General features: G+C 41.3%; 1 protein-coding gene across 6 annotated transcripts in view; it reads right to left on the bottom strand.

The window, feature by feature from the left end:
- Nucleotides 1–22343, bottom strand: part of FARP1 (FERM, ARH/RhoGEF and pleckstrin domain protein 1) — a 245227-nt gene that overhangs the window by 23011 nt on the left and 199873 nt on the right. For all 6 annotated transcript variants that reach the window (XM_054974922.1, XM_054974926.1, XM_054974923.1 and 3 more), the window contains exons 15-17: nucleotides 21294–21383; nucleotides 16860–16993; nucleotides 1149–1230 (exon numbers count right to left, since the gene is read on the bottom strand). In XM_054974922.1, the coding sequence (XP_054830897.1) occupies nucleotides 1149–1230; nucleotides 16860–16993; nucleotides 21294–21383 (306 nt within the window). The remainder of the gene's footprint in view (nucleotides 1–1148; nucleotides 1231–16859; nucleotides 16994–21293; nucleotides 21384–22343) is intronic.

Here is a 22343-nt window from a genome sequence, read left to right as displayed (position 1 = left end):
AGATTTGATTACAGATAACAAACAAGGAGAAGGAGCTTCTCAAATGTGTTCGCTTTCCTAAAGAATGCTCACTCCCCACTACCGCAAAGTCCCAAATTCTGCATGCTTTTTAGGAAGGCTATGCTGTTTCTCACTGGTGCCATATACTTCTGGCTGCTGGTGCGGAGGAGCCTTGTAGATTTGGCTCAACATACGGGCATTAAGTTTTTAAACTATCATGGGGAAATGCTCAGCAACAGCCTCCATATGGGGCCTGTAATGTTCCAATCAGCGGTTAAGAGCCAGCTTTAAGCAAAAACAATGGCTTCTGGGTCAAGGGTAAGAGGAGCTGGGAATGTTGTGGAGAAGGGATCATTTCATACTTCCACTGCAGCAAGCCCAAAATGAGTTCCCTGCACATCTCTATCAGTCACCTTTCTCCTAAACCTGGATTAGCTACTGCTCCAATAGACCAACCTCATCCATGTTCTTGCGTGGCCCAGGTTAGAAGTAAAAATAATTGGTACTTTCAGTATTATTTTTATCATTAATTTTAAAGTCATTATTCCCTGCTCTTCCGTAAGTTCAGAGAGTGGCTAAGTACAATAGTACAAAAACCAGATTTACAGATTAAAACCCAGTAAAAGCTACCTAATCTGCCTAAATCAAGAAAGTCATAAAAAGCATTTCCTCATGATACCAGTGCCCTACTGACATCATTATCCAAAGGCCTTCTTTAAAAAATCATTTGTCACAAACATTCCTAGAAGAGTTGAGAGTTGATGGAGGCGAACTGACATTCTGTATCTTAAAAAGTTAAACCTATGATGCCATACAGAAAAAAAAGGTGCAAAGTCTGAGATCTTGTCCTACTTGTAGAAAACAACAGTTTACAATTCTTTTTCTAGCATGAATTTTAATTCTCTATGGCAGAAAGGTGGCCTAAAATATTTTTTTTAAAAAAACTGGAGTTGTGGACACACAGAAAATCTAACGGTTTGCAACGGCAGAATTTTTTCTTTGACCAGCTGTCCTGAAATGTATCAATTAGCTTCTGTTGCAGCGTACAAGCAAAGCAGGGCGTCTATTATAAAAAAGAACATATTCCTGTAAACACATAACCCAGCGGTTCCATCCAATCTAAACCAAGGATTAAGGGCAACTCATACCTTCATACTCTTAATGTTCTTCAGCATAACGTCCCCAATTCTTTGGTAATCTCCTTTCAAATGGGCATTAGATCGCCCTTCCCTGACAACAACAGAATAATCTATGTCAGTCATGCATTTCCACAGTATCCTAACTCAAAAGAATGAGGATTTTATATTTAAAAGAAACCCTATTTCTCCATGTTGCCTTTTGGAGCAAATCTTCTTAAGGGGGTGTTAATTTATGCAAACAGTACATCCTTCATTTGCGGTGACATTGAGGCTGCGAACTTTGCAAGGCTATTACATTTTGATGACAAAAATGGCAAAGACATCAACAATGGGAAAGCTCAAATATCGAGAACCTTGGCAGTGGGAGCAGTCATAATACGATGTAACAGTCACAATGCTGTGGACCGCAGAATCGTACAAAAAAGATGGAACTGAAAAGAAATGTACCTACATCAATATCAACATTTGTTGTTATTTTTTTATTCAGTCTGGTCCACAGTAACCTTAGTAGCCCTAAAAACTACCAATGAAATCTATGGGAAGACTCTATAGGATTTTAACAGCAAGATGACTACACCATGAAAAATCTGCCTTCACTCCATGAATCTTGGCATTTTGGTAGTTAAACTGGATTTTTCAAGGCTCAGGCGTCCAAATGAGGGCCGCAAGTCAAGTCATTTGGCATTCACAGATTTAAGCTGAGTTAAACTCCCAAACCACTGACTTCAATGGGCTTCAAATAAGCTTAAATTCAAATATGTCACTTTGATGCTTCAGGACTGGAAGATAATTCTATCCGCTCTTAACTAACATGTCAGAAGTACTGAAAACAAACTTTGTGCCTGCAAAAAACCCACTGGTCTGCAGATTGGGTTTTAAGTGGTTTGAGACCATAATAAAACTATCCCAGTGCTAGCCCAGTGACATAATTTTTTTTCTTTGAACAGAACATTCCATATAAAACAAAACAAGCTGTGTTGTTCTTTAGATCCCACTGATTTGTTTCTCACTCATTTCAAAAGTGGGGCCTATTTCCAAATAAGCAGGACAGCAGTGCAAGCTGTATTTCCTCCTGAATTCACATGGCTTAAATGAAAAAATAAGAACCCTCTAGCAGTTCTCGTTAGTGAAGATATACTAATTTGCATGGAGCATCCTTACTACATAGCCTCTTGTGTATTATTTTCTAGTTGGAGAAGCAGAAGTGGAGGAATTAATCTTCCAAAACAGAAGAGACTACAAAATTATTTCTATACGGCAGTAACGTTTTCAAAAACCCATAAACAATAAGTGAAATTGCTAAACTGCTTCATGTTCATTTCAAGTGGGCAGGAAGAGTTAGCCAGCTGTTTCATACATTGTCTTATAATTACATCCCAGAATACAGCGTCCTCCTGCTTTATCCTCAAACATGCCTAGAACCAAGCAAGCAGAACCAACACAATAAAATATATTCTTCAAATGAACAAGTAACGTCTGTGCTTACAGAGATGGATGTCTTGTGTTTATGTTAGTTTTTTTAACACAACAAATTTGTCACGAGGGTTCAGTCCATGATCAAACTCATAAATGCTTTGAGTGGCTGTCCACAGCAGTGAAAGCAATTCCTAAGGAAGGCATCCCTGACCTTGCTCTCCCACGGAGATAGATGGTATGGATTTGTTCTGCCAGTGCCTTCATCCAGAGCAAGGTGCCTTGCCCTGAAGCAAGAGGCTCTTCCCCTAGAGGAAGGCACCTTGCGCCGGAGGGAAGTGCTAGTCTTAGTCGAACAAATCCATGGGATCCAGCTCATGGATTGGGTAACACTGAGACTAGACTACTGTAATGCACTGTACATAGTCAACTTGGATACTCCAGTTGGAGCAGAATGATGTAGCTCCTTTACTTTTAGGAGCTAGGCGGAACATGCATATTACTCTCATTCCACTGGCTGCCCATCAGTTACCAGGATTAATTCAATGTTTAGATTATCGCATACCAAGCCCTTCATGGCCTTGGCCCTCATATCTATGGAAGTGCCCCTCTCCCCATCCTCCGCTATGGCAGCTTCGCACATCTGAACAGGGCTTTCTGCAGATATTACTCTGCAGCTGGGGAAAATCCAACAGCTACCCATAAACATGCTTTCTCTGTGGTAGCCCCCACCTTATGGAATGGCCTGTCTGAGGAGATGAAGAAAGCCCACATTTTCCAGGCTTTCTGCAATCTATGCAAAATTGAATTATTCAGGAGGGCTTTTCCACTCTGGTAATAGGGCTGCGCAAGGCTCAGAGAGATGCCTTGGCAAAGGATAGGAACTGTACATTATTCTACTGAGTACTGTCTGCTGGTTTAGATGCATTTCTACTCTGCACTGTTAAAGACGTTACATTTAATTACTTGTGTTTTGTGTCAGAAAAGTTTCATCTCTGTGTTTGGATTTAGGTTTGTTTACAAATTTCTGCAGCCCATACCCTCTTATATTTGTTCATTGATTGTCCTAGCTGTTGATCATATTGTATTTTGTTCATTGAATGTCCTAGCTGTTGATTATATTGACTTGAGAGAGTCAATATAATACTTGAGAGAGGGTCTCAGAGAGAAAGGCGGATTATAAAATAAATAAACAAATAAATAAAATACAGATCTGCCTCTGTCCCTCTTCTCAGTGTGTACAGACTGCACATCTCTCCAGTTTAAAAACTCCTGTTTTTTCAGAAGACATTTGTTTCCTTAGCTTCCTCTTTACTAATCTTTTCTTAGGGTCACATCACACACTATTTTGTTTTTGTGTACACAGAAAATGGTAAGGTATACATACAACCAGGGCTTTTTTTCTGGAAAAAGAGGTGGTGGAACTCAGTGGGTTGCCCTCAAAGAAAATGGTCACATGGCTGGTGGCCCCGCCCCCGATCTCCAGACAGAGATCTGTCTGTCTCCGTTCCACCGCGTTCCAGCTGAAAAAAAGCCCTGCATACAACAAATGCATGACTGCAAGCAAAGGCATCACACACACAGATATCTGTCTCAACTGACAACTGCTAGTGAGTTGGTAGATTAGCTGATGTCATGTGACTCCATACCAAAGAAACCAGAACTTGTCTATCATCTCTCTACTTGAAGACATTATTGCCAAGGACACTTTCCTTTTAAGCAGAGATGTAAAATGTTTGAAAAATCCTGAATCCACAGGAAAAATAACACACATTTTTTTCTTCTGGTTTCTTGGGTGGGGGGAATTTGAGGGAAACCGAAATATATTCAATATTTACTTTCTTGTCAAACCTAAACTTCTTTTACTGATTTACTGATTGAATAAGATGAAATGCATAATTTATAACTTAAGTCAGCATACAAAATCGAACTTTTAGGTTTATTTATGGAATGTAAAAGTATAAACATCTTCATTTTCTACATAAGGAAGAGTTGTAAAATACTGCATGGTATGCTACCATTGTGCATGGATCTTTAATTCTTGCCATATGAGAGGTAGGAAAACTGGAAGCTGAAAGCAGAAAACAAATTCTGTAGTAAACAAAAGAAAGTGTATAATTTGAACAGAAATCCTCTCATAGAGTAACAACAGGTAGGGCTACCAGCATGTTTGGAGATAAAGAGATAAGTAAAAGTGAAGTATATGTACTCACTACCTCATGGAATCTGGATACAAATTTGAACTAGTTACTGCAACAAGCACACTCTTGTTGATGAGATCCCGCTTGCTTTGAAAGCTACCTCAGAAGCAATGAACCAAAAGGCCAGCTGGCTGCAGCAGCTTTGGATCTGCTCCAAATCGAATGTTCCAAAGCATCACTTCTGACTGCAGGTTACTTTCCAACAGCCAATGCCCAATATCAACACAGGGTTTGTTTTGTTGTTGATTTTCATCAACATACAGCCAAAAAGGGACTCCTCTCCCTTTAAAAACACGTGGCTACTACGTATACTCTCAACTGTCTGCTTCCCTATTGTGTAGCATATACCAAGGAGCAGAATGTTTATGTTGCCTGTTATGCGTCATGTGTGATCTTTTGCTGTCATGTGTGATCTTTGTAACACTGAAAACAATGAACTTTAAAATAATATATTATCATTAAGTGATTATAAAATATTAATTGTTGCTACAATTATTTACATTTAAACAAAATAACTTTACTGAAAATGTTGTATATGTGTACTCTGTAAAAGTTTTTCCCCTAGTGTTTCCTTCAAATGTCCCAATTTGTCAAAAGAAAAATGGAAAAAGTCCTCACACTTTTTTATGCTATATATTTTGAATGGGAAAATCCTTACTGTAGGATTTTCTCATTACTCATACTAAATGAGAAAATATGTCATGGGAGTTTTCCCCCTAGTGATTTCCCCCCAATTTTCCAATTTTTATGTCAGAAAAACAGGGGGGAAAACATCCCAGGAAAAAAATGGAATGGAAAAAAAATCCTACAAAAAATTGGAAAGGCTCTGTTTCCCCCTTGAACATTGCCGGTTTTTCCTGCTCTTCACTTCTTTGCTTACAAGTGGATGTAGTTTTTTCATGCTTCTGTCAATCAGCGGGAGAAAAGAATCACATGACTTCCCAACAAAAGTCTACAGAGCAGCAGCAGAAGAGAAACACTTCCTTTTCTTCACCTTTACAAAAAACTCATGGCTTCCTATGAGCACATCTTGCTTTACAATAGTGCACTGCAGCTCCCATGCTCATCCTGAATACGCTGGTCAATTTCAAAACATCTATCTTTATTTTCTGAAGAGTAACACTTCAGCATATTACACAGAACAGTTTGTGCTATATGACTGCATAACTTCACAGGTATAACAATGCAATCCTATGCAAAGGAACTCCAGTCTAAACCCATTGAAATTAATGGGCTTAGATTAGAGTAACTCTGTATAGGAATGCTCTGAAATGCCACTCCCCTCTTACTGGCATTTACATCTTCTGTGCTAATTTCATTACTTCGGGGGAGCGGCAGAACAGAATTACTTTGTTGATTTTCTGCCAGGATGAAATTTCTTAGGTTGGTTTTACTGAAATTATATCATCAATATAGGGTTAGCCAGCAATAAATGTGCTCTGTTAATCTGGATCCAGGATTTGGAAAATTGATTTTCAACAATCTGGCTGCATTAAGCAGTCCCAAATCAAATCAGAGAATCCCAAATTTAATCTGGGAACCTGGATCCAAACCCCCAGAAAATTCAAGTACATTCAGAAAACACAACTTCAGCCTTTGGCTATCTCCTTCCTGGGCTTCTCCCACTTTTTTTCCAAGAGGGGAGGGGGAGAAGGGAGGGGAGACTTAGGCTGGGGGGGGTGGCCAATCCGTGCACAAGCTCTTCTTGTCTGCTTGGATTTTGTGAGTGACACTGGTTCAGTTGGACTACGTTGCAACAGTGTCCCTTGCTTCAGTTTGATTTGGATGGAATTCTCTGTTTTGACATGATTCTCTGTTTTGATGTTGGTCCCCTTGCTTCACTTTGGTTCTGGGTGGATTCAATCCATTCCATTGCTTTAGTTTGGTTCTTTTGGGCTTCTTCTTCCATTTGAGAGTGGGTCTTTGGCCACTGGCAGCCTTGCCTCTAAGTGTTCCTGCCTGAGAGCCTGCTTGGAAACATTTCTCCCATAGGAAACAATGGAGAGTGGCTGGGGGCACCTTTTTCTGGGTTTAATAGAACTGGACCCTGGGGTCCAATCTTCCTGAAACTTGGGGAGCCTTTAGAGGACAATCAGAAAGTAGGCTCTCTATAAATTTGGTGGATTTTGATTTAAAAATCCTCCCCCTGCCCCGCTCCCTGGACAGTCTCTGGGTAATTTCTCCAATAGGGAATAATGGCCAAATAAATCTGGGATTCTCTGATCTGTCTTAGCCAGGTCAAAGAATCTTTCCTGGATTTCAGGAATCCTGGATTTTTGGGGGGATCCCGAGACCTGGATCCAGATTTCACGGAGGTTTCTTTGGAGCCCGCCTCTGCATATAAGCACGATTTTACACTCGAAGAGGATCATCCTGTGTCCAAGAGAGAGCAGGATGAAGAACAATTTTTATTAACCCCGCTACCAAAAAGTACCTCTATACATGATGCATTGCCCACTAACTCTGTTATATAGTGGTGGAAAGTGCCGTCAAGTCATAGATGACTTATGGCGACCCCTACGACCTCTGCAACCCTGGTCTTCTTTAGAGGTCTCCTATTTAATTACTAACCAAGGTCAACCCTGCTTAGCTTCTGAGATCTGGCTTGCCTGGGTTCTCCAGTCTAGCTATAACTCAATTACAGCCAAGGCTATTCCATCCTGTAACCTGCATTAACAACACAGGGCTCAATTTCAACTGTGAACAGAATACATAAGGGACTCCTTGTGAAGGACAAGTTGCTAGATGCTAACATGCGGAAGCCACTCTCCATGCACAACCCAAAGTTACTATTTACTGTTTAAAACTGCATACATTTTAATACTTAACAGACTAAAGATGATTTAGGGATTTTAACAATAAACCAAGGAAACAGAAAGCTTTCTCAAAAGAACCTGTAGAAATAACTGTCATGACACTGAATTACTGCATTATGGCATTTCCCCAGTTAATAGTGGTTTTAGGAGAACTTTGTAGCGTCCGTTCCCTAAGAAAAATATTGCCTTTGTCTTGTTGTAGAAATTGACTTCACTATAAAACTCCCCAAACCATACATCAAGACACTTAATCACCACTTGTTGCTATATATGACAGTAAACCACAAGGCACTCATAAATCTTTACGAGAATCCTGATTTCCAAATACCACAAGAAGTTTATAAAGGTAGAGGCCTTCCAAGACCACCATCAGTGATAAAAGCCCTCAATCTCCTCCAACAGGGTAAAACAAATTCTAAATTCATTCTTCATAATAATTTGCTTTGGAGATTAAATAAGTAAACCCATATTTATTGCCCAGTAATTATACTTCTTCCCTGCAATTTTTTTTGAAGCAGTTCAAAGCAGCCACGTCCTCAGGTGGATAGCCGGTTTTTACCGTGCCTTTTAATTTATTATTATATTTATATTCCGCCCTCCCCGCTTTCGCAGGCTCAGTTCTTTTCTCAGTTCTTTCTTTTCTAAGGACCTCAGAATGGCATATGTGGTTTTTAGAGTTGCCACCTATGGGTTGGGAAATTCCTGGAGACTTGAGGGTGGAGCCTGAGGAGGGTGGGGTTTGGGTAGGGGAGGGACCTCAGCAGGGTCTAATTCCATAGAGTCCAGTCTCTAAGGTAGCCGTTTTCTCCAGGGAATTGATCTGTGTTGTCTGGAGATTTGTTGTAATTCAGGGAACTTTCCAGACCCCACCTGGAGGCTGGCAACCATTGTGATTTTCTACTACCTATTTTATCCTCACAATAACATGACCAGGAAGGTTTTGCTGAAATGGTGAGCAATGGGCTCAATGAAATTCATGAAAGTGTGAGAATCTGAACTGAGGTTTCTTGAGTCCTAACCTTTCTAAACTTTAATATGACACTATCTCCAAACCACAGAAGGGTCGAGATCAGGACTTCTTAGCATCCACTGCCAAATTTGTGACTTCAGATTATTCCCTGATCTTAGTTTACAGAACTGTTGGAAGGATTACTGGGGGGAAATCTGAAGTACTCTGAACAGTTAGGAGAAAAAAAAGAATACTAATTTTAATTCCTTTGATGTGGACTGTAAAGCAAACAGCCCTTATTCCAGTTCTCTGATATAGTTTGTTTAAGCAAATATGCTGTGTTGTACTGTTCTTAGCCAATGCTAGCCTTGATTACTGGGCTACTGGCTTTGAAAAAGAGGTGCCACATAGTCAAATTGATAAAGTCTTTACTAGGGGTGTGTGATCAGAGATTTGTGAACTGGCAAAATAGCTGGAATTATGCTGATCCAGCATAATCTGGCTATGCTGGAGCACATTAAAGCATCTTGGATCTGATTTGGGAAGCCGAACTGTGATCGGACGGATTATTTGGCTGCAGAAAAAGCAGGCTGCCAGAGGGACAGCAGCGAAAGGGGGGGGGCTGCACCAGTGGTGCAAAATGGAAGCAAGCCTCAAGTCACAGCAGGAGAATGGAGCAAGGTTGGCAGGGGACAGAGCAGCAGGCAGAGTGGGTTCCCATCCCACCCCTCCACCCCCATCCAAGCTCCAAAAGAGCCTTTCAAGACTCTGCCATCCTTTTAAAACTCCATGACTCCAGGGAGCCTCACCCCTTGCTTCAGTAAAGATTCTCTTTTATACTGGGGTTCTCTGGTTTCACGTTGGAATTCTCTAGTTGGACATTGGCCCCCTTCTTTCACTTTGGTTCTGTTGGGCTTCGATGGTCCAGCCTGCATGGGAATGGGACTTGCATTTGGGACTGGCTTTTGGCCAGGGTTTGCCTTTGCTTAGGGTTTCCCTTTGTCTGGAAAGCCTTTGAAATCTTGACCCCATGGAAAACAACGGAGACTGGCTGGGAACAGCTTGTTCAGGGGCCCTTGGACCCCAGGCTCCAATCTTCCTGAAATTTGGAGGGTCTTTATTGGACAGGAAGGAGTAGGTTCTCTACAAATTTAGTGGAGATTTTTACCCCCCAGCCTCCAAGGTAGTTTTCCCCATAGGAAATAATAGCCAGATAAATTCAGGATTCTCTAACCAGATTAGAGAATCTGACTGGATTTCAGGGATACCACATTTTTGGGGTGTGCACCCCCACTTTTTTTGGGTGCACACCCTTATTTTTTACACTCCGATGCCAATGTATCAAGCTGCTTCTAGAGCACAATGCTGACTGGAATGCACAGTTCCTATAACGTATTTATTTTAAAAACAGAGACCTCAGGACCTGTGAAAGTAAGTCAAGAGTTATACCTGAGGTTTGCTTGCCTCAAGGCCTCAACTCCCAATGAAAACAAAGGTGCAAACTCTCTGCTAAAAATAAATCCATTGGAATTTTGAGAGACCAGGGAAACACAATGCACAACAAAAAATAACATTATAAACCAAGCTCTCAAAAGGAAAGGATCCTGTGCACAGAAAACTCCGGAAATCACTGAGGATTTGTATGCAAAACAGTGTAAGACGAGAAACACCTCAAAGTCCATTTATGTCTTATTCACATTTTTAACGAAGAACAAATGGTTTGCATCCTTCCTGAGTTTACCAATCCATCACATTAAAATCAACCACATCCAGGGTTTTAAACCACAAGAGAACCATAGGAGGAAATAAATTTTGCATTCTTCACATCCTTTAAAATATTATTAACCTTCATTTGTAACAACAGTGAGATTTTAGAGCAGAAATTAAATCTTTAAAAACACAGCAAGTTGAAGAAACCACCCAAATTTGACTTAGGAAAACAACTTGCAAGGTCTATTTACAAAATCTGAACAAGCAGATAAATTGAATCTACACCGCCAACTTGTCTCATTATTTTTGCTTGGCTCACAAGTTCAGAGCAAGCGGATGAAAACTAGTAAAACACCATGCATTTTGCTCCATACTGCCACGATACCTGTTATGTTAGAATAAGAAGTCTGCCAAGGAGAAAGAGAAGGATCAATCTTTGCACATTGCCTCAAGTGCAACATAAAACTCAAGTCACTGACCAGAGAACCAAATCTGCCACGTGTAACAGACCTTGTTTACAATCAAATTCTCCAGGGTAGACCTGTAAAATGTTATGAGCCTTGGGGTTTACTTGCTCCCTTGAACTAGCAGAGTTCGCTAGGAAGCAGCAACCAAGGATTTGCAAAAGCCACCTCCCCTGTAAAGTTTCCCAGTGGGCTAAAGGGATCCATTACTTTTGAAATGTTCAACAGTGACAAGAAGGGGCCACTCTCAAGCCAAAATAGGGTACCACCTAAAAGTGATGGATAGGAAATGACAGCCACAGCCTCCGGCATAGAAACCCTGCCATCTTAAGCAGAGTTACACCCTTCAAAGTCCACCCAAGTCAACAGGCGTAGAGGGGCATAACTCTGCTTAGGACAGGACTACCAGCCATGTTATACTTTCAGACCTGAATGCTAACAGGATCCAGCATTAATGATCACTGATGCCAGCTAAAGTAGCTCTTTGCGTGTTGTACAGAAGTGGCTAGCAAGGAAGCGTCTGTTCTACGGAATGTCTATGGGGCGAGAGAAGCCGTTCCCCACTGCTGCTTATAACTGACTTAAGAACTGAGAAACCATTCTTAACAGGAAGAGGTTGACATACTAATTTTAACCCCACTGACTGGGAATACCTAAAGAACCTTTCTTGCCCTTTCCTGGCAAAGACAACCCAACAAGTTATCTTGTTCCAAAGGCTGAACGTATGAGAGTTGGGTTGGAAGACCCCAGTCTGACTCTCCAAAAATTGTCTCATTTCATTTGCCCTTAAGCCTTGGGTTCCTCATCCCTCCCTCCCTCCCTCCCTCCCTCCTTCCATCCAGATGGTGACTTAAGGTGTGAATTAGAATCTATTCCCTGCAGTTTTTAAACTGACTTTTGGTAGAATAAATCACATATATGTCCACAAGTATAACCTCCCCAAACTTTAATTATCACTTCAAGAGGTAAGTTCTAAGATTTCACAACATTCCTAATTATAAAACAGCTCTTTCTTTCTTCCGTTCATAGTCTATGAGGCCTCCTAGGTCATCTGCGCTGAGTCGCCTCCAGGAAACCAAGCTGAGGTTTTTGTCAGTTAAAAGAATTTGGTTCTTTGTTCTTACCTATTTATTTACGTTATTTACATTGAGGCTCTTTCCCCAATGGGGACCCATTTCCCTCTATTTTCTTTCAGACCAACTGATTCTCCACAAATGTATTATTTATAAAACACGTTATGATGCCTTTCCACCAGCTTAGGGTCCCCAAGGTGGTGAACAGTCAAAAGCATTAAAACAATTAAAGTGTGTGTATATACATATATAACATTTATATATAAATAACAATTAAACAAAACACAAAAAACAGGGAGGATCAGCGGGTCCACCTATTATACATTTTTGAGGGTGAGGAATTTGTGTTGACTTGTAAAGACTTGAAGAACAAAATGTTACAGCACTTTGGGACTGTCCCATGCAGGTAGAAAAAGAGCTTTATGAAATGGTGCATTAATTCTGAAGATGGTTAGAAGATGGCGCAAAGCCATTCTTTACAATGAGAAACAGACAATGAATACAAGAGCTGTGCATACTTCCAGTAGCTGTATCTACTTCTAAAACCAGTGTACAGGTTTTAGAAGTAGGGACTGGGTTTCCTACCTCTCCTTCCACAAGAACTCATCGATCTAGCCCTCTGAGCATCTTCACTGGAGTACCTGCATATTGCAGATAATCATTTTCAAGGAGGCTGCTGGCCCACAAGAAACTCCAGAACCACAAGCAATATTCCTCCTGTAGCTGAACATAAGTGAGGGTAAGCTCTCGTCCAGGCACCCTGCCCACCACCACTGATCTTCTGATTGAGGAGTCCCTGAAAAGCTTCCAGGAGACTCAACTCTGAAATATAGTTTTTAGGTCATTGGTTTATAGTAAGTTCACTGTTTCAGGCTGAAACTTTAAATACAGTTTTGGCTTTAAATGGGCCTTTTGAGCTCCACTGCAGCGTTGCGCCACACATTATGCTCTTAGAAAGATTACAGAAGCGAACGCTTGGCCATCAGATTACATCTGTCATACAAACATGCCAAGAAAACCTGAATCCGTGGGCCGTTTTTATCTACAAACACTGTCACAGTGGAGAATTATTCCTCAGACTATGTCTTGGAAAGTATTATGTCTCGATAGATATTTAACAAACTGAAGGTAACCGGTGTACATAAGAAGGCACATTCTCTCAGACTGACGGAAGGACCAAATTGTGCTTCAGGTTTTTGCAGAAGAATCAGTACTGATCTCGGCAGGATTATCACCACAGTACTTAAGAGGAGAATGTTGCCCTCCAACTTTGCACTATACCCCCCTTTTGACCACTGGAGGACATATGGCTGCGGTTTAGTCTGATCTGTAAACCCCTTGCCAATCGTCGGCTCTTCTCTGCTATTACTTAGGAAATCCTTTGAGGGTTATGAGAGCTATCTTGTGGGAAAACAACAATATCGGTAAATGAAATTACTCTCTGATACAAATCAGACATGCAGGGATACATCTTATTAATTTATTCTAGTGCAAAAAAGGTTGAGCAGTTTGGACAGGAAAGGATACACACACACACAAAGAACACACTTGCGGAGGTGCGGAGAAAGGAACAGGAGCTTAACGGATGGGCCTCTGAAGGATGCGAAGGACAGGTGTCCCAGAAATGGACTCAGAAAGCTGTAGACTAGACATCCTTCAAGAACAGTAAGAACAAGACTTTGGAAGACCCAGTTGAAATATAATGAATTCTGTATTGTTTTTCACTTGTCGTACACTTATGATGTTTTTGTGCCCTTGCAGCTTTTGCTGCTTTGTTAGCTGCCTTGAGATAAAGTAGGGTATAAATATTTAAATAAATAAATATAAACTAATTCATGAAGAGGTCTAGCTAACTTGCAAAGAGCTTTGATCTAGCAAAACAGGCAGCGGCATATGAAAGCGCCTGCAAAAATTCAACCAATACCCTGCATTGGTCCAAGTGGTTTTTGTGCTGCTTAGGAAACTTCTGTTAATGTAAATTAAGAATATGGACAAAGGTCAGAGATCATTAAAGTGGGAAAGGAGGGAGATGAATATGAAAACTGGAGAAGGCCTGAATACAGAAGACTGAAATGGATGCATGGAGGGTATGGTTTCTTCATACCCTCTATGCACCTGACGAAGAGAACAATAATTCTCAACTGGGTTTTCCTGTGTGGACAAGTCAAACTAATTACAAATAAATGCTGTAGCATCATGATAGCACCATGTCCAGTGGGGAGAGGATACACCTTTGGTTTGGGTGTTCACTTCTATCTGAGGAAGGTGAACTAGAAACTCAATTTTTTCTTTCCCCAGATAGCCTCCTAGAGTAGAGGAAATGTCTCCTGAACAGGAACTTCATCTAAAGAACAAAGAGTTGAAAAGGAGCTCTAATCCATTTCAGAGAACCAGAGGAGTTAGCCGTGTCAGTCTGTAGTCGCAAAATAGTAAAGTGTCCGGTAGCACCTTTAAGACTAACCAACTTTATTGCAGCATAAGCTTTCGAGAACCACAGTTAGAACAAGAACAAAATGTCTAATGACATATAGATGCAGCCCAGGTTTGAACTGCAGAGTTACTCCAATCTAAACCCATTTATTTCATTGTATGTAGACCAGAGTAACTCCGCATAGGATTGCAGTGTCAGTCCCACAGGATCAAACATACACAACACCTTCCAATTTGGTGGTTCACTTCTTCTGGTGAGGGGAGTAGGGAAGTTACGTGCTGGCTGTAGGGTCACCTCTAACCACGGACTTGACGCTGTGGTGATTGGAGTAGGCGGAGACAAACTGAACAGCGTCCATGGTGGAAGAGAGCGATGCTTGGCAAATCATGGTTTCCTCCTACACAAATAAGCTTAGGACTTGCACACTTCTGGTACTTGTGGCCAGCTAATGAATGAGATCCACTTTCAGGACAGTTTACCATTTGCATCAGAACTAATCATGCAAAGGGAACTGTGGTCTGCAGTTACACCTGACACGAATTGTGCCTTAGGCCTGGATCCTATGACTGCGGCCTGCACATACAGGACAGCTGTGGAGTGCGTTTCCTCTGCTACTGGGGCTTTTGCTTGCACAAGGGTTCACTGAAAAACCTGGATCTGGTGCCAGAGGAAGTGTTAGTGGCACAGGAAGTGTGCGCCGCAGCAGCAGCTATAGTAAGATCAAAGCTTTAGACTTATTTGTATTTCAGTACTGCTGAAAGATCTCAGAAATAAGGAACCCAGATACTAGCAAGGTTAATATGTTCAGAAATAGGAAAGTTTAGAAAGAAGAGTCTTTTATAATGGGCCATTCTTAAGATAAAAGAAATTTTAACACCTCTAATCAGCATGGTAATGTTTTGCTTCCACAACTTCTATTTTTATTCATCCCCTTTGTTTGTTTTGGTTTGAATGAATGAGAGCATAAACTGATAAGCATTTATCTGGACTGATTGCAAGGCTGTAACTCCCCTCATCAATTAACTTACAAAATAAGGGCAGCCAGCCTCTCCTAATTCAAGACCACACCATAGACTAAACAAATAAAAAAGATTAAGAGGAGTGAAGGAATCCCACTGAATATGCTCAAATAATTAATTAGCTTTCTGCCAGTAAAGAAATGTCTCCTTTGATAACCATTTCTTACAAGAAGCATGGCTCTCTGGATGAGAAGTCTTTTATTGCTATTAGGGTTAGCATGGGTTTTTTTCTTCCCAGTTGATTAACTGCCTTGCTTTTAGTCTATACAGAAAATAAGTCATTAAAATGAAATGCCTTTATCAAGGAAAAACTGGAGATTTGCAAGATAATAGTTTTTTTAAAAAAACAAATCACATCACACAATAACAAGTGTACTCCTTGGAAAATTATTTCTGAATTAGAAAATTATTTCTGGAAAATTGTTTGAATGGAGATGTACTGACACAACAAAATCATCTCCAAAAAGCATCTAATGGAACTTGGGCACTATTAATTCAATGGTCCACATTTTAGAATCTAGATTAACCAATTTACTGATCAGCTAGAATTCCCATGCCATTCTTCACAGTGCCTAACTACTTAAACCAGAGTAGTCCCGCTAACTTCTAATTTCTAAAAAATGGCTTTAAATATTAGTCTCCAAATACCTATTCTAGACCTAATAATTTCAACTCCTGGAAAACACCATATAGAAGAGCGAAACAACAACAAAAAACAGTTTACAGCTTGTACTACGTAGACCAATATTCGGGATGAGGGCATCTAGCTTTGTAGTGAATGTACAACGCAAAGAGAGCAAAACATTCTTCTCTGGCTGCACCACATCAAACCACTCACAGGGTCTCTGATCAACACACCCTTCATATCCACCTAGTTGGTTCCACTCAATGTCAAACTTTAATGCCTCTGCCTGCCATCCCTTCTGCTGGAAGGACTGGAACTGTATTTACATGCAATAAACTGGGCTGGAGCTCTTCAGATTGCAGGTGAAGGACAGCACTTTGGGACACTCTCCCCATTTATGGCATTTACTACAAACAAAAAGCTGGCTACAAAGTTTTAAGCTCAGCCCCTTTATCTGCTTGTGCTCATTTGCAGGGAGTTTGTAAAGCAAGGAGTAAAAACAACGGGCAGCCTGAAGTGACAAAGTCCATTCTGCCACCTCATTTTGTTACATATGCAGGCAGGAGCTGGGAGAGGAGGACAGAAGTGGCCCCAGTGGAAATGTCCTGTGGCTTGAAACCACAAAGGCTGTCAATACAGACCACATGGCTCTAAAACGTGATGGGGTCATCTGGAACTTCTTTCACAGAGAACAAAAGGGGAGGGGGGAGCCAGACATCAGAAAAGAGAAGCTGATCTCTTATGCTCCCACCACCTGCTCTTTTTCAAGTTTGCATGATAAAGGGTGTATTTAAGCATCCAAGGAGAGATGTTTTTGCACAAATAGAGGTTATAAAATAAAGTTCTTTGAACAAGCCCAAAAGCATTATTCATCCATCTAAATTCAGCATCAGGTGCCAAGGATTAGAAATGACAGTCACCCCACTCTGACCATGCTGCAGATTACAGAACCAAGTGTTGGAACATTCAGTGCCAAAAAATAATTCCTAATTTAAAGTAGTAATGAATGCTACACTTACCAAAGGGCAAGGCGTTGTTCTATTTCTTTTAGAAACGTGGTATGGAATTTGTGCAAAGGTTCAAAGTTGGAAAAAATGAGATTCTTCAGTGTTTCTGGCATGCAGTCATCTTTACTCACTGAGTTCTGGAACCACTGCAAAGACCAAGCAAAATAATAAGAAAAGTCCTTGACTCTACACTATCAAATAGTGTAGGCTTGCATGAAATTAAAAACGCATAAGCCTTGTTGCCTTGCATGGCAATATACCTTCATCATGAGCTTATTGTATTGAGCTTAGTGACATAACAGAGGGCACAGTGACACTTAACAGAAAATCAATACCTGTAAGCTTCCATATCAAGATCAGTAGCTGTAGAAGCCAAAGTAAAACAGAAGTTAAGTGGCAACTTAAAAACTAGCAAAAGTTATTCTAGTACGAGCTTTCATGAATCAGAGTTCACTTCATCCCATGCACCAGAGTCAGGATGATTTATATAGACAACAGAAAGGGGTGTGTGTGTTACAAAGAGAGACTAGTTCAAAGAAAGATCCAATCAAAAGAGTAATCAGTTCACTCCAAGCAGGCGTTGGAAACTTCTAACTTTGCTACTTTAAGATCCCACTGGCCTCCTGTTTTATTTTATTACTATCTTTCTATATTTTGGACGTACAAGCTGACTTAAAATACTGCAAACACAGGTTTCCCCAACTATCAAATCCCTTGTTTAGTGTGGCTTTTAATTCAACCACAGATCTTCCAAAACCAGGTTTTACTTATCTTACACCTCAGAATTTGCATTGACAGAATTGTGTGTCTACAAATGAGGGACCCACAAGGATTTGTGCACGGGGGGGGGGGGGGGAGTGCCATTTCTCCCTGTATCTCCACTAATTCCTCTTTCCCTTCCCTGGCAGCCACCACAGCGTCTCCCCTTTTCTTGCTTCCTTTTCTCCTTCTCAACCTCTAGCTAACCTACCTTTATCTGCCCCGGGTCTTCTGGCTTTCCTCCTCTCCTACCTCTGACAGCCTCTCCCCAGCAAAATATGACAGAGTTGCATGGTGGCTGTTTACTCACTGCTGCTAAAAGCGTCATTGCCTTATTTTGGAAATTTAAAAAAATCCCAACATCAGAAATCTGGTTTGCCAAAATCTGGGACCATTTTATCTTAGAGAAAATACATGATAAAATATATCAATCTGAACATTTTCCAAATGAAACAAACTTTTTAGAGAAATGGTTTCCTTTTTTCGACTATATAGATAAGTATAACCTCCAGTCTAATTCAAAGCTCTTTCAGTCTCTAATAACTATATAAGTTATTGCACAAGCTCTGCTTGTTTTGTTATTTATATGTTTATTCCTGGTAACTTACTAATTGTTATTTCAAGCTCGTTCACATTTAGCAATGATTACTATCTATGGATTTTTCTAATTGTACTACGCTTATTTTTACTTGTATTGTGTACATAATCAATAAAGTTTTGTTTTAAAAAAATCAACACGTAAATAAATCATTAAAAAAAATTAAAACACGAACTTAAAAAGGAATACAAAAGATAAAAACCCAGTTAGAAACTTTGGGAAGTGAGGACAAGTCACTGAGGGAATACCAAGGGAAACAAAAAAGTCTTAATCTGCTGGTGGAAGATGGCAACAGAAGGGGACAGGTGAATGTCCCTGGAGAGAGGGTTCCAGAGTGCTGGCGTCACTACTTAGAAGGCCCTCTCCCGAGTTGCTGCCTGTCTAATCTCAGAAGGCAAGGGTATCCAAAGCAGGGCCGCTCCAGTGGCCAGGCAGGATCGTAAAGCAGTAAGAGGCCTTTCAGGTAAGTTGGTCTCAGGTCTTCAGGTTTCCCTCCTTCCTTACCCAACAATCTCTCCTTGAGAAAAGTCTGGTCAGGCTGTGTGGTAGGCTGCATAGTGGCCAGGCCCAGTTGTGAGGTGGTTGTAGGGCTGAATTGCATGGTAAACTGCCACCACTGGGCCAGGCTGAGGTGTGGGCAATGAGTTTCCAATTAGACATGGGCACGAACCAAAAAAACTGAACCAGCGGTTTGTGGTTCGGTGCTGACGACGAACCCGAACCAGCGAACTGCAACGAACATTTCCCGCTGATGAACCGGTTTGAAGTTTGTGGGCGTCAGAACGGCCCCCGTTGGACTTAGAGAGCCCATATTCCCAGGGAGTGTTTAGCAGGCTCTCCTCCAGCCAGCACCCAAGTTTGGTCAAGATTGTAATAGGGATATTGGAGTTATACCCTCTCCAATCCGAGGCCCCCAGGAAACTCCCATTCAATACAATTAGAGCCACCAGTTGACGTTGGCCCAGTGTACAAGGGGTTGGCTGTCAGAACTGCCTATCAGGGTTTGCAGGGATGAGATTGGAGTGTCCATGGCTACAGAACACCCCTCCCTCCCCCCGGGTGTCTTCTCCCATGTAACCAATTGTAACCGCTTTGCAGCTCCATGGTTGGAAGGAAGACCTGCCAATCAAGGTAAGCTGGGCTTCGAATTCATGTTTCCAGGGCGACAGAAGGAGTGCAGACAGAGTTCAGGCATTCCCCCAGCTCCGTTTCCAAGGGAATTGATTGATGGTGCCTGACTGTCTGGCTCCACGAACCGCGGGCAAACGCAACTAACTGTGCTTCCAACGAATGCTGGTTCATTGGCCATGGACCCTCACGAACCGCCGGTTCACAAACAAACAATCAGGCGGTTCGTGGATTTTTTTGGTTTGTAATGCGGTTTGTGCCCATGTCTATTTCCAATAGTCACTGGGCCTATCCACAGCAAGTCCTCCACTATCAAGGGATGTGACAGTGCGGGGGGACATTTTCTAGGGCTGTTTCAGTCTCTCACTCCACTCTCCCTTGTTTTGCTTTATAGAAGCCAAGGCTCAACAATATTGTCGTGGCTGCTTAGCTAAGAGTCCTGTGGGCATTTTTTCCTTAAAGCTACAGGCATTGCTTCTGTCATTCTGGGGAGTTTTAATCGCCTGATTTTTTAAAAGATTTCAGATTTTCTCCAACCCTGGGATTTCCTTCAGTTTTCTAGAGAAACCTACCCTTCTCAAGTCTGTCCCTAGCTTCATTTTATGGTTCTATTGATCTTATCTTCTATGGCACAGTTCAGAAACAGATATATTGAAATGTAAACTAATTAATGGGGAAGGTTCCACCTAGTTAGACCTTTTTCAAAATAATTGAAAGATTTGCTTTAAAAATAAATAAACCATAGAACCCAGGAATGGGTAATCCAATATTTTCACTTGGACTATTCAAAGTGGTAAAACTAAGCAACCTTCTACATCATTTTCAGATTTGTCAGTCATACGTTTATCTCACCCTTCTTTCAAGGAGCTCAATGCCACATATATATTTCTCCCCTCCCCTCGTCCATTTTATTCTCACAATCACCCTGTGAGTCAGGTTAGGCTGAAAGATAGTGAGTAGTCCAAGTTCACACAGTGAGTTTTGTGGCCATTGACAGAGCCTTCTGGGAGGCGAAGATGAAATTAACAAACCCTCTGAGGAGCAATCTCCTCTGTCTCTGTCTTTTTAAACTACGCTTCCTGGCTAACATTGTGTCTCCCTACGCTTGAGCGTCACCGTGTAAGATGGTCGAGAGACTCTGAGTGGGGAACTGAATCTGGGTTTCCTGAGTCTTAGTCCAACTGTGGCCTATGAAAGCTAATGCCACAAGAAACCAGTTATTAAGTTGAACAGTCACAGCATTCAGCCCTGTTCACATGAAGTCTCCATCTCAGGAAGCAGAGGAGAGAGATTAGGAACAGGCTCCAAGTTCATGCCTTCCCTTTCCATGAGAAGAAATATTATATAAATCTTGTGACCATTTTCCTCCTTCCAGAAGGGTGTAGGGATGGTGCATACGAATTAAATATCATTTGAACAGATCTTGTGCTAGGCTAGCTGCAGCCACTCTCTTGTCATTAGATCTCAGGTGGCATTCATCATGCAGGCAGCCTGCAATTTTCTCATGTTTCAAAAAGCTGTTTCAATTTTTCTTGCTGGAATGACAGGCAATAAAAAAGCACTAAGAACTCTGCAGGAAGGCTTGCATGATTGGAGGAGAATGTTACAAAGAGTGCCTGTACGACTGAAATCCAAAGTTCAAAGTGTTAACATTACAAGGATAGCAATACAAGTGTTTTTCAGAACAGAAAGAAATTTAAAGCAGGACACTTTTTTAAAAACACACACACACACACACACACACCTCTCTCGGCAATACCTCAGTCTCCTGCAGTTTAGGTAACTGCAATTACTACTTCATCAAAAATGGCTTTTAGCGGTGATGAAAAAAGGGGTACCTTTTTCAAGGCAGAAGAGAAACTTATTGTAAAAAAAGATTAGGTACAAACCAAAAAGAGAGAACATGGCAATGGCTGAGTGATTGTTTTACATTTAATGCAAAATACTTTTAAAAAACGTACCGATGTGATAACTTCGAGGTCTTTCAGATAAGTTCGTTCTGTTGTGGACACTTCTTTTGCAATGAAGTACGCTGTATCAGTTGGAAACCTCTGAAAAGTGCAAGAAAAAGTAAAAAAACTTTTGTTCTGCAGTCAAAGCCAACCTCTTGAATAAAAGACAAAATGGAGGGGGGGGGGGGGACAGGACAGCAGGAGAACCATTAATAATGGTGCCAGATTCTTAAGCATATGTCTCTGCCCCATCCTCTACCCAGAGGAATCCATGGTGACTAAACTGGAAACGCCATACTGACAGCCCCAGTGCCTGGTGGGACACTTCCCCTTCCTCCTCAGCCCTGAAGGCGGACAAGTGGGACAACTGCCCAGGTGCCTTCTAGCAGAGCTGGCTCCCAACAGATTGAAGTAGGTTGAGGGGAGAGGAGGCACCTGAGGATGAAGTCAGTTAGCTGCACTGCTGGTCAGAAACCCACTAATGGCTGGAGGCATGAAGGTGGCTGGTTGGAGAGGCAGGAGTGGAGAATGCAACTGCACACCCAGAGGTATGGTGGCTAAGGGGAGGAGCTTGTCCTCTGAGTGATGCTGGTTAACTGAACATTCTAGATACTGAAGTGTAGAATAACAAAACTTTTTACTATATAATTGTTTTACATGTACAGGGAGATTTTCTTAAACTGTGCAGATGTGGCACCATTAGTCCGAAGTAACAGTTCTACAAGGGATCTACCACACCATTTTGCTACCTCTGTAAACACTCAGCATCAGACAACTGGTGGAAGTTTCTATCACTTGATGCCCTGACAAAACCATCTTTAGCAAAAAGTGACGTTGTGAATTAAAACAATTAGGGAACAAGATCTTTATGGGTAGATATGGCCTCACCCACTTGTGGATTCCCGTTTACAGTCTGAAAAGGCTACTCATGCAAAATGCATAGCTCAAAATGCATTTGGGGCAACACTAATAACTTTTCTCAGTGTTTTAAGGCTAAGAAAAACAACAACACATCTCACTCTTGTTTGAAGTGCTGTATCTCAGTGGAAAAGCATGCAT

Source organism: Eublepharis macularius, chromosome 3 (genome assembly GCF_028583425.1).
Source record: "Eublepharis macularius isolate TG4126 chromosome 3, MPM_Emac_v1.0, whole genome shotgun sequence".
In the NCBI taxonomy this organism is placed as follows: Eukaryota; Metazoa; Chordata; class Lepidosauria; order Squamata; family Eublepharidae; genus Eublepharis; species Eublepharis macularius.
The sequence above is the reverse complement of the archived record's forward strand: the minus strand, read 5'-3'. Positions and strand labels throughout refer to the sequence as shown.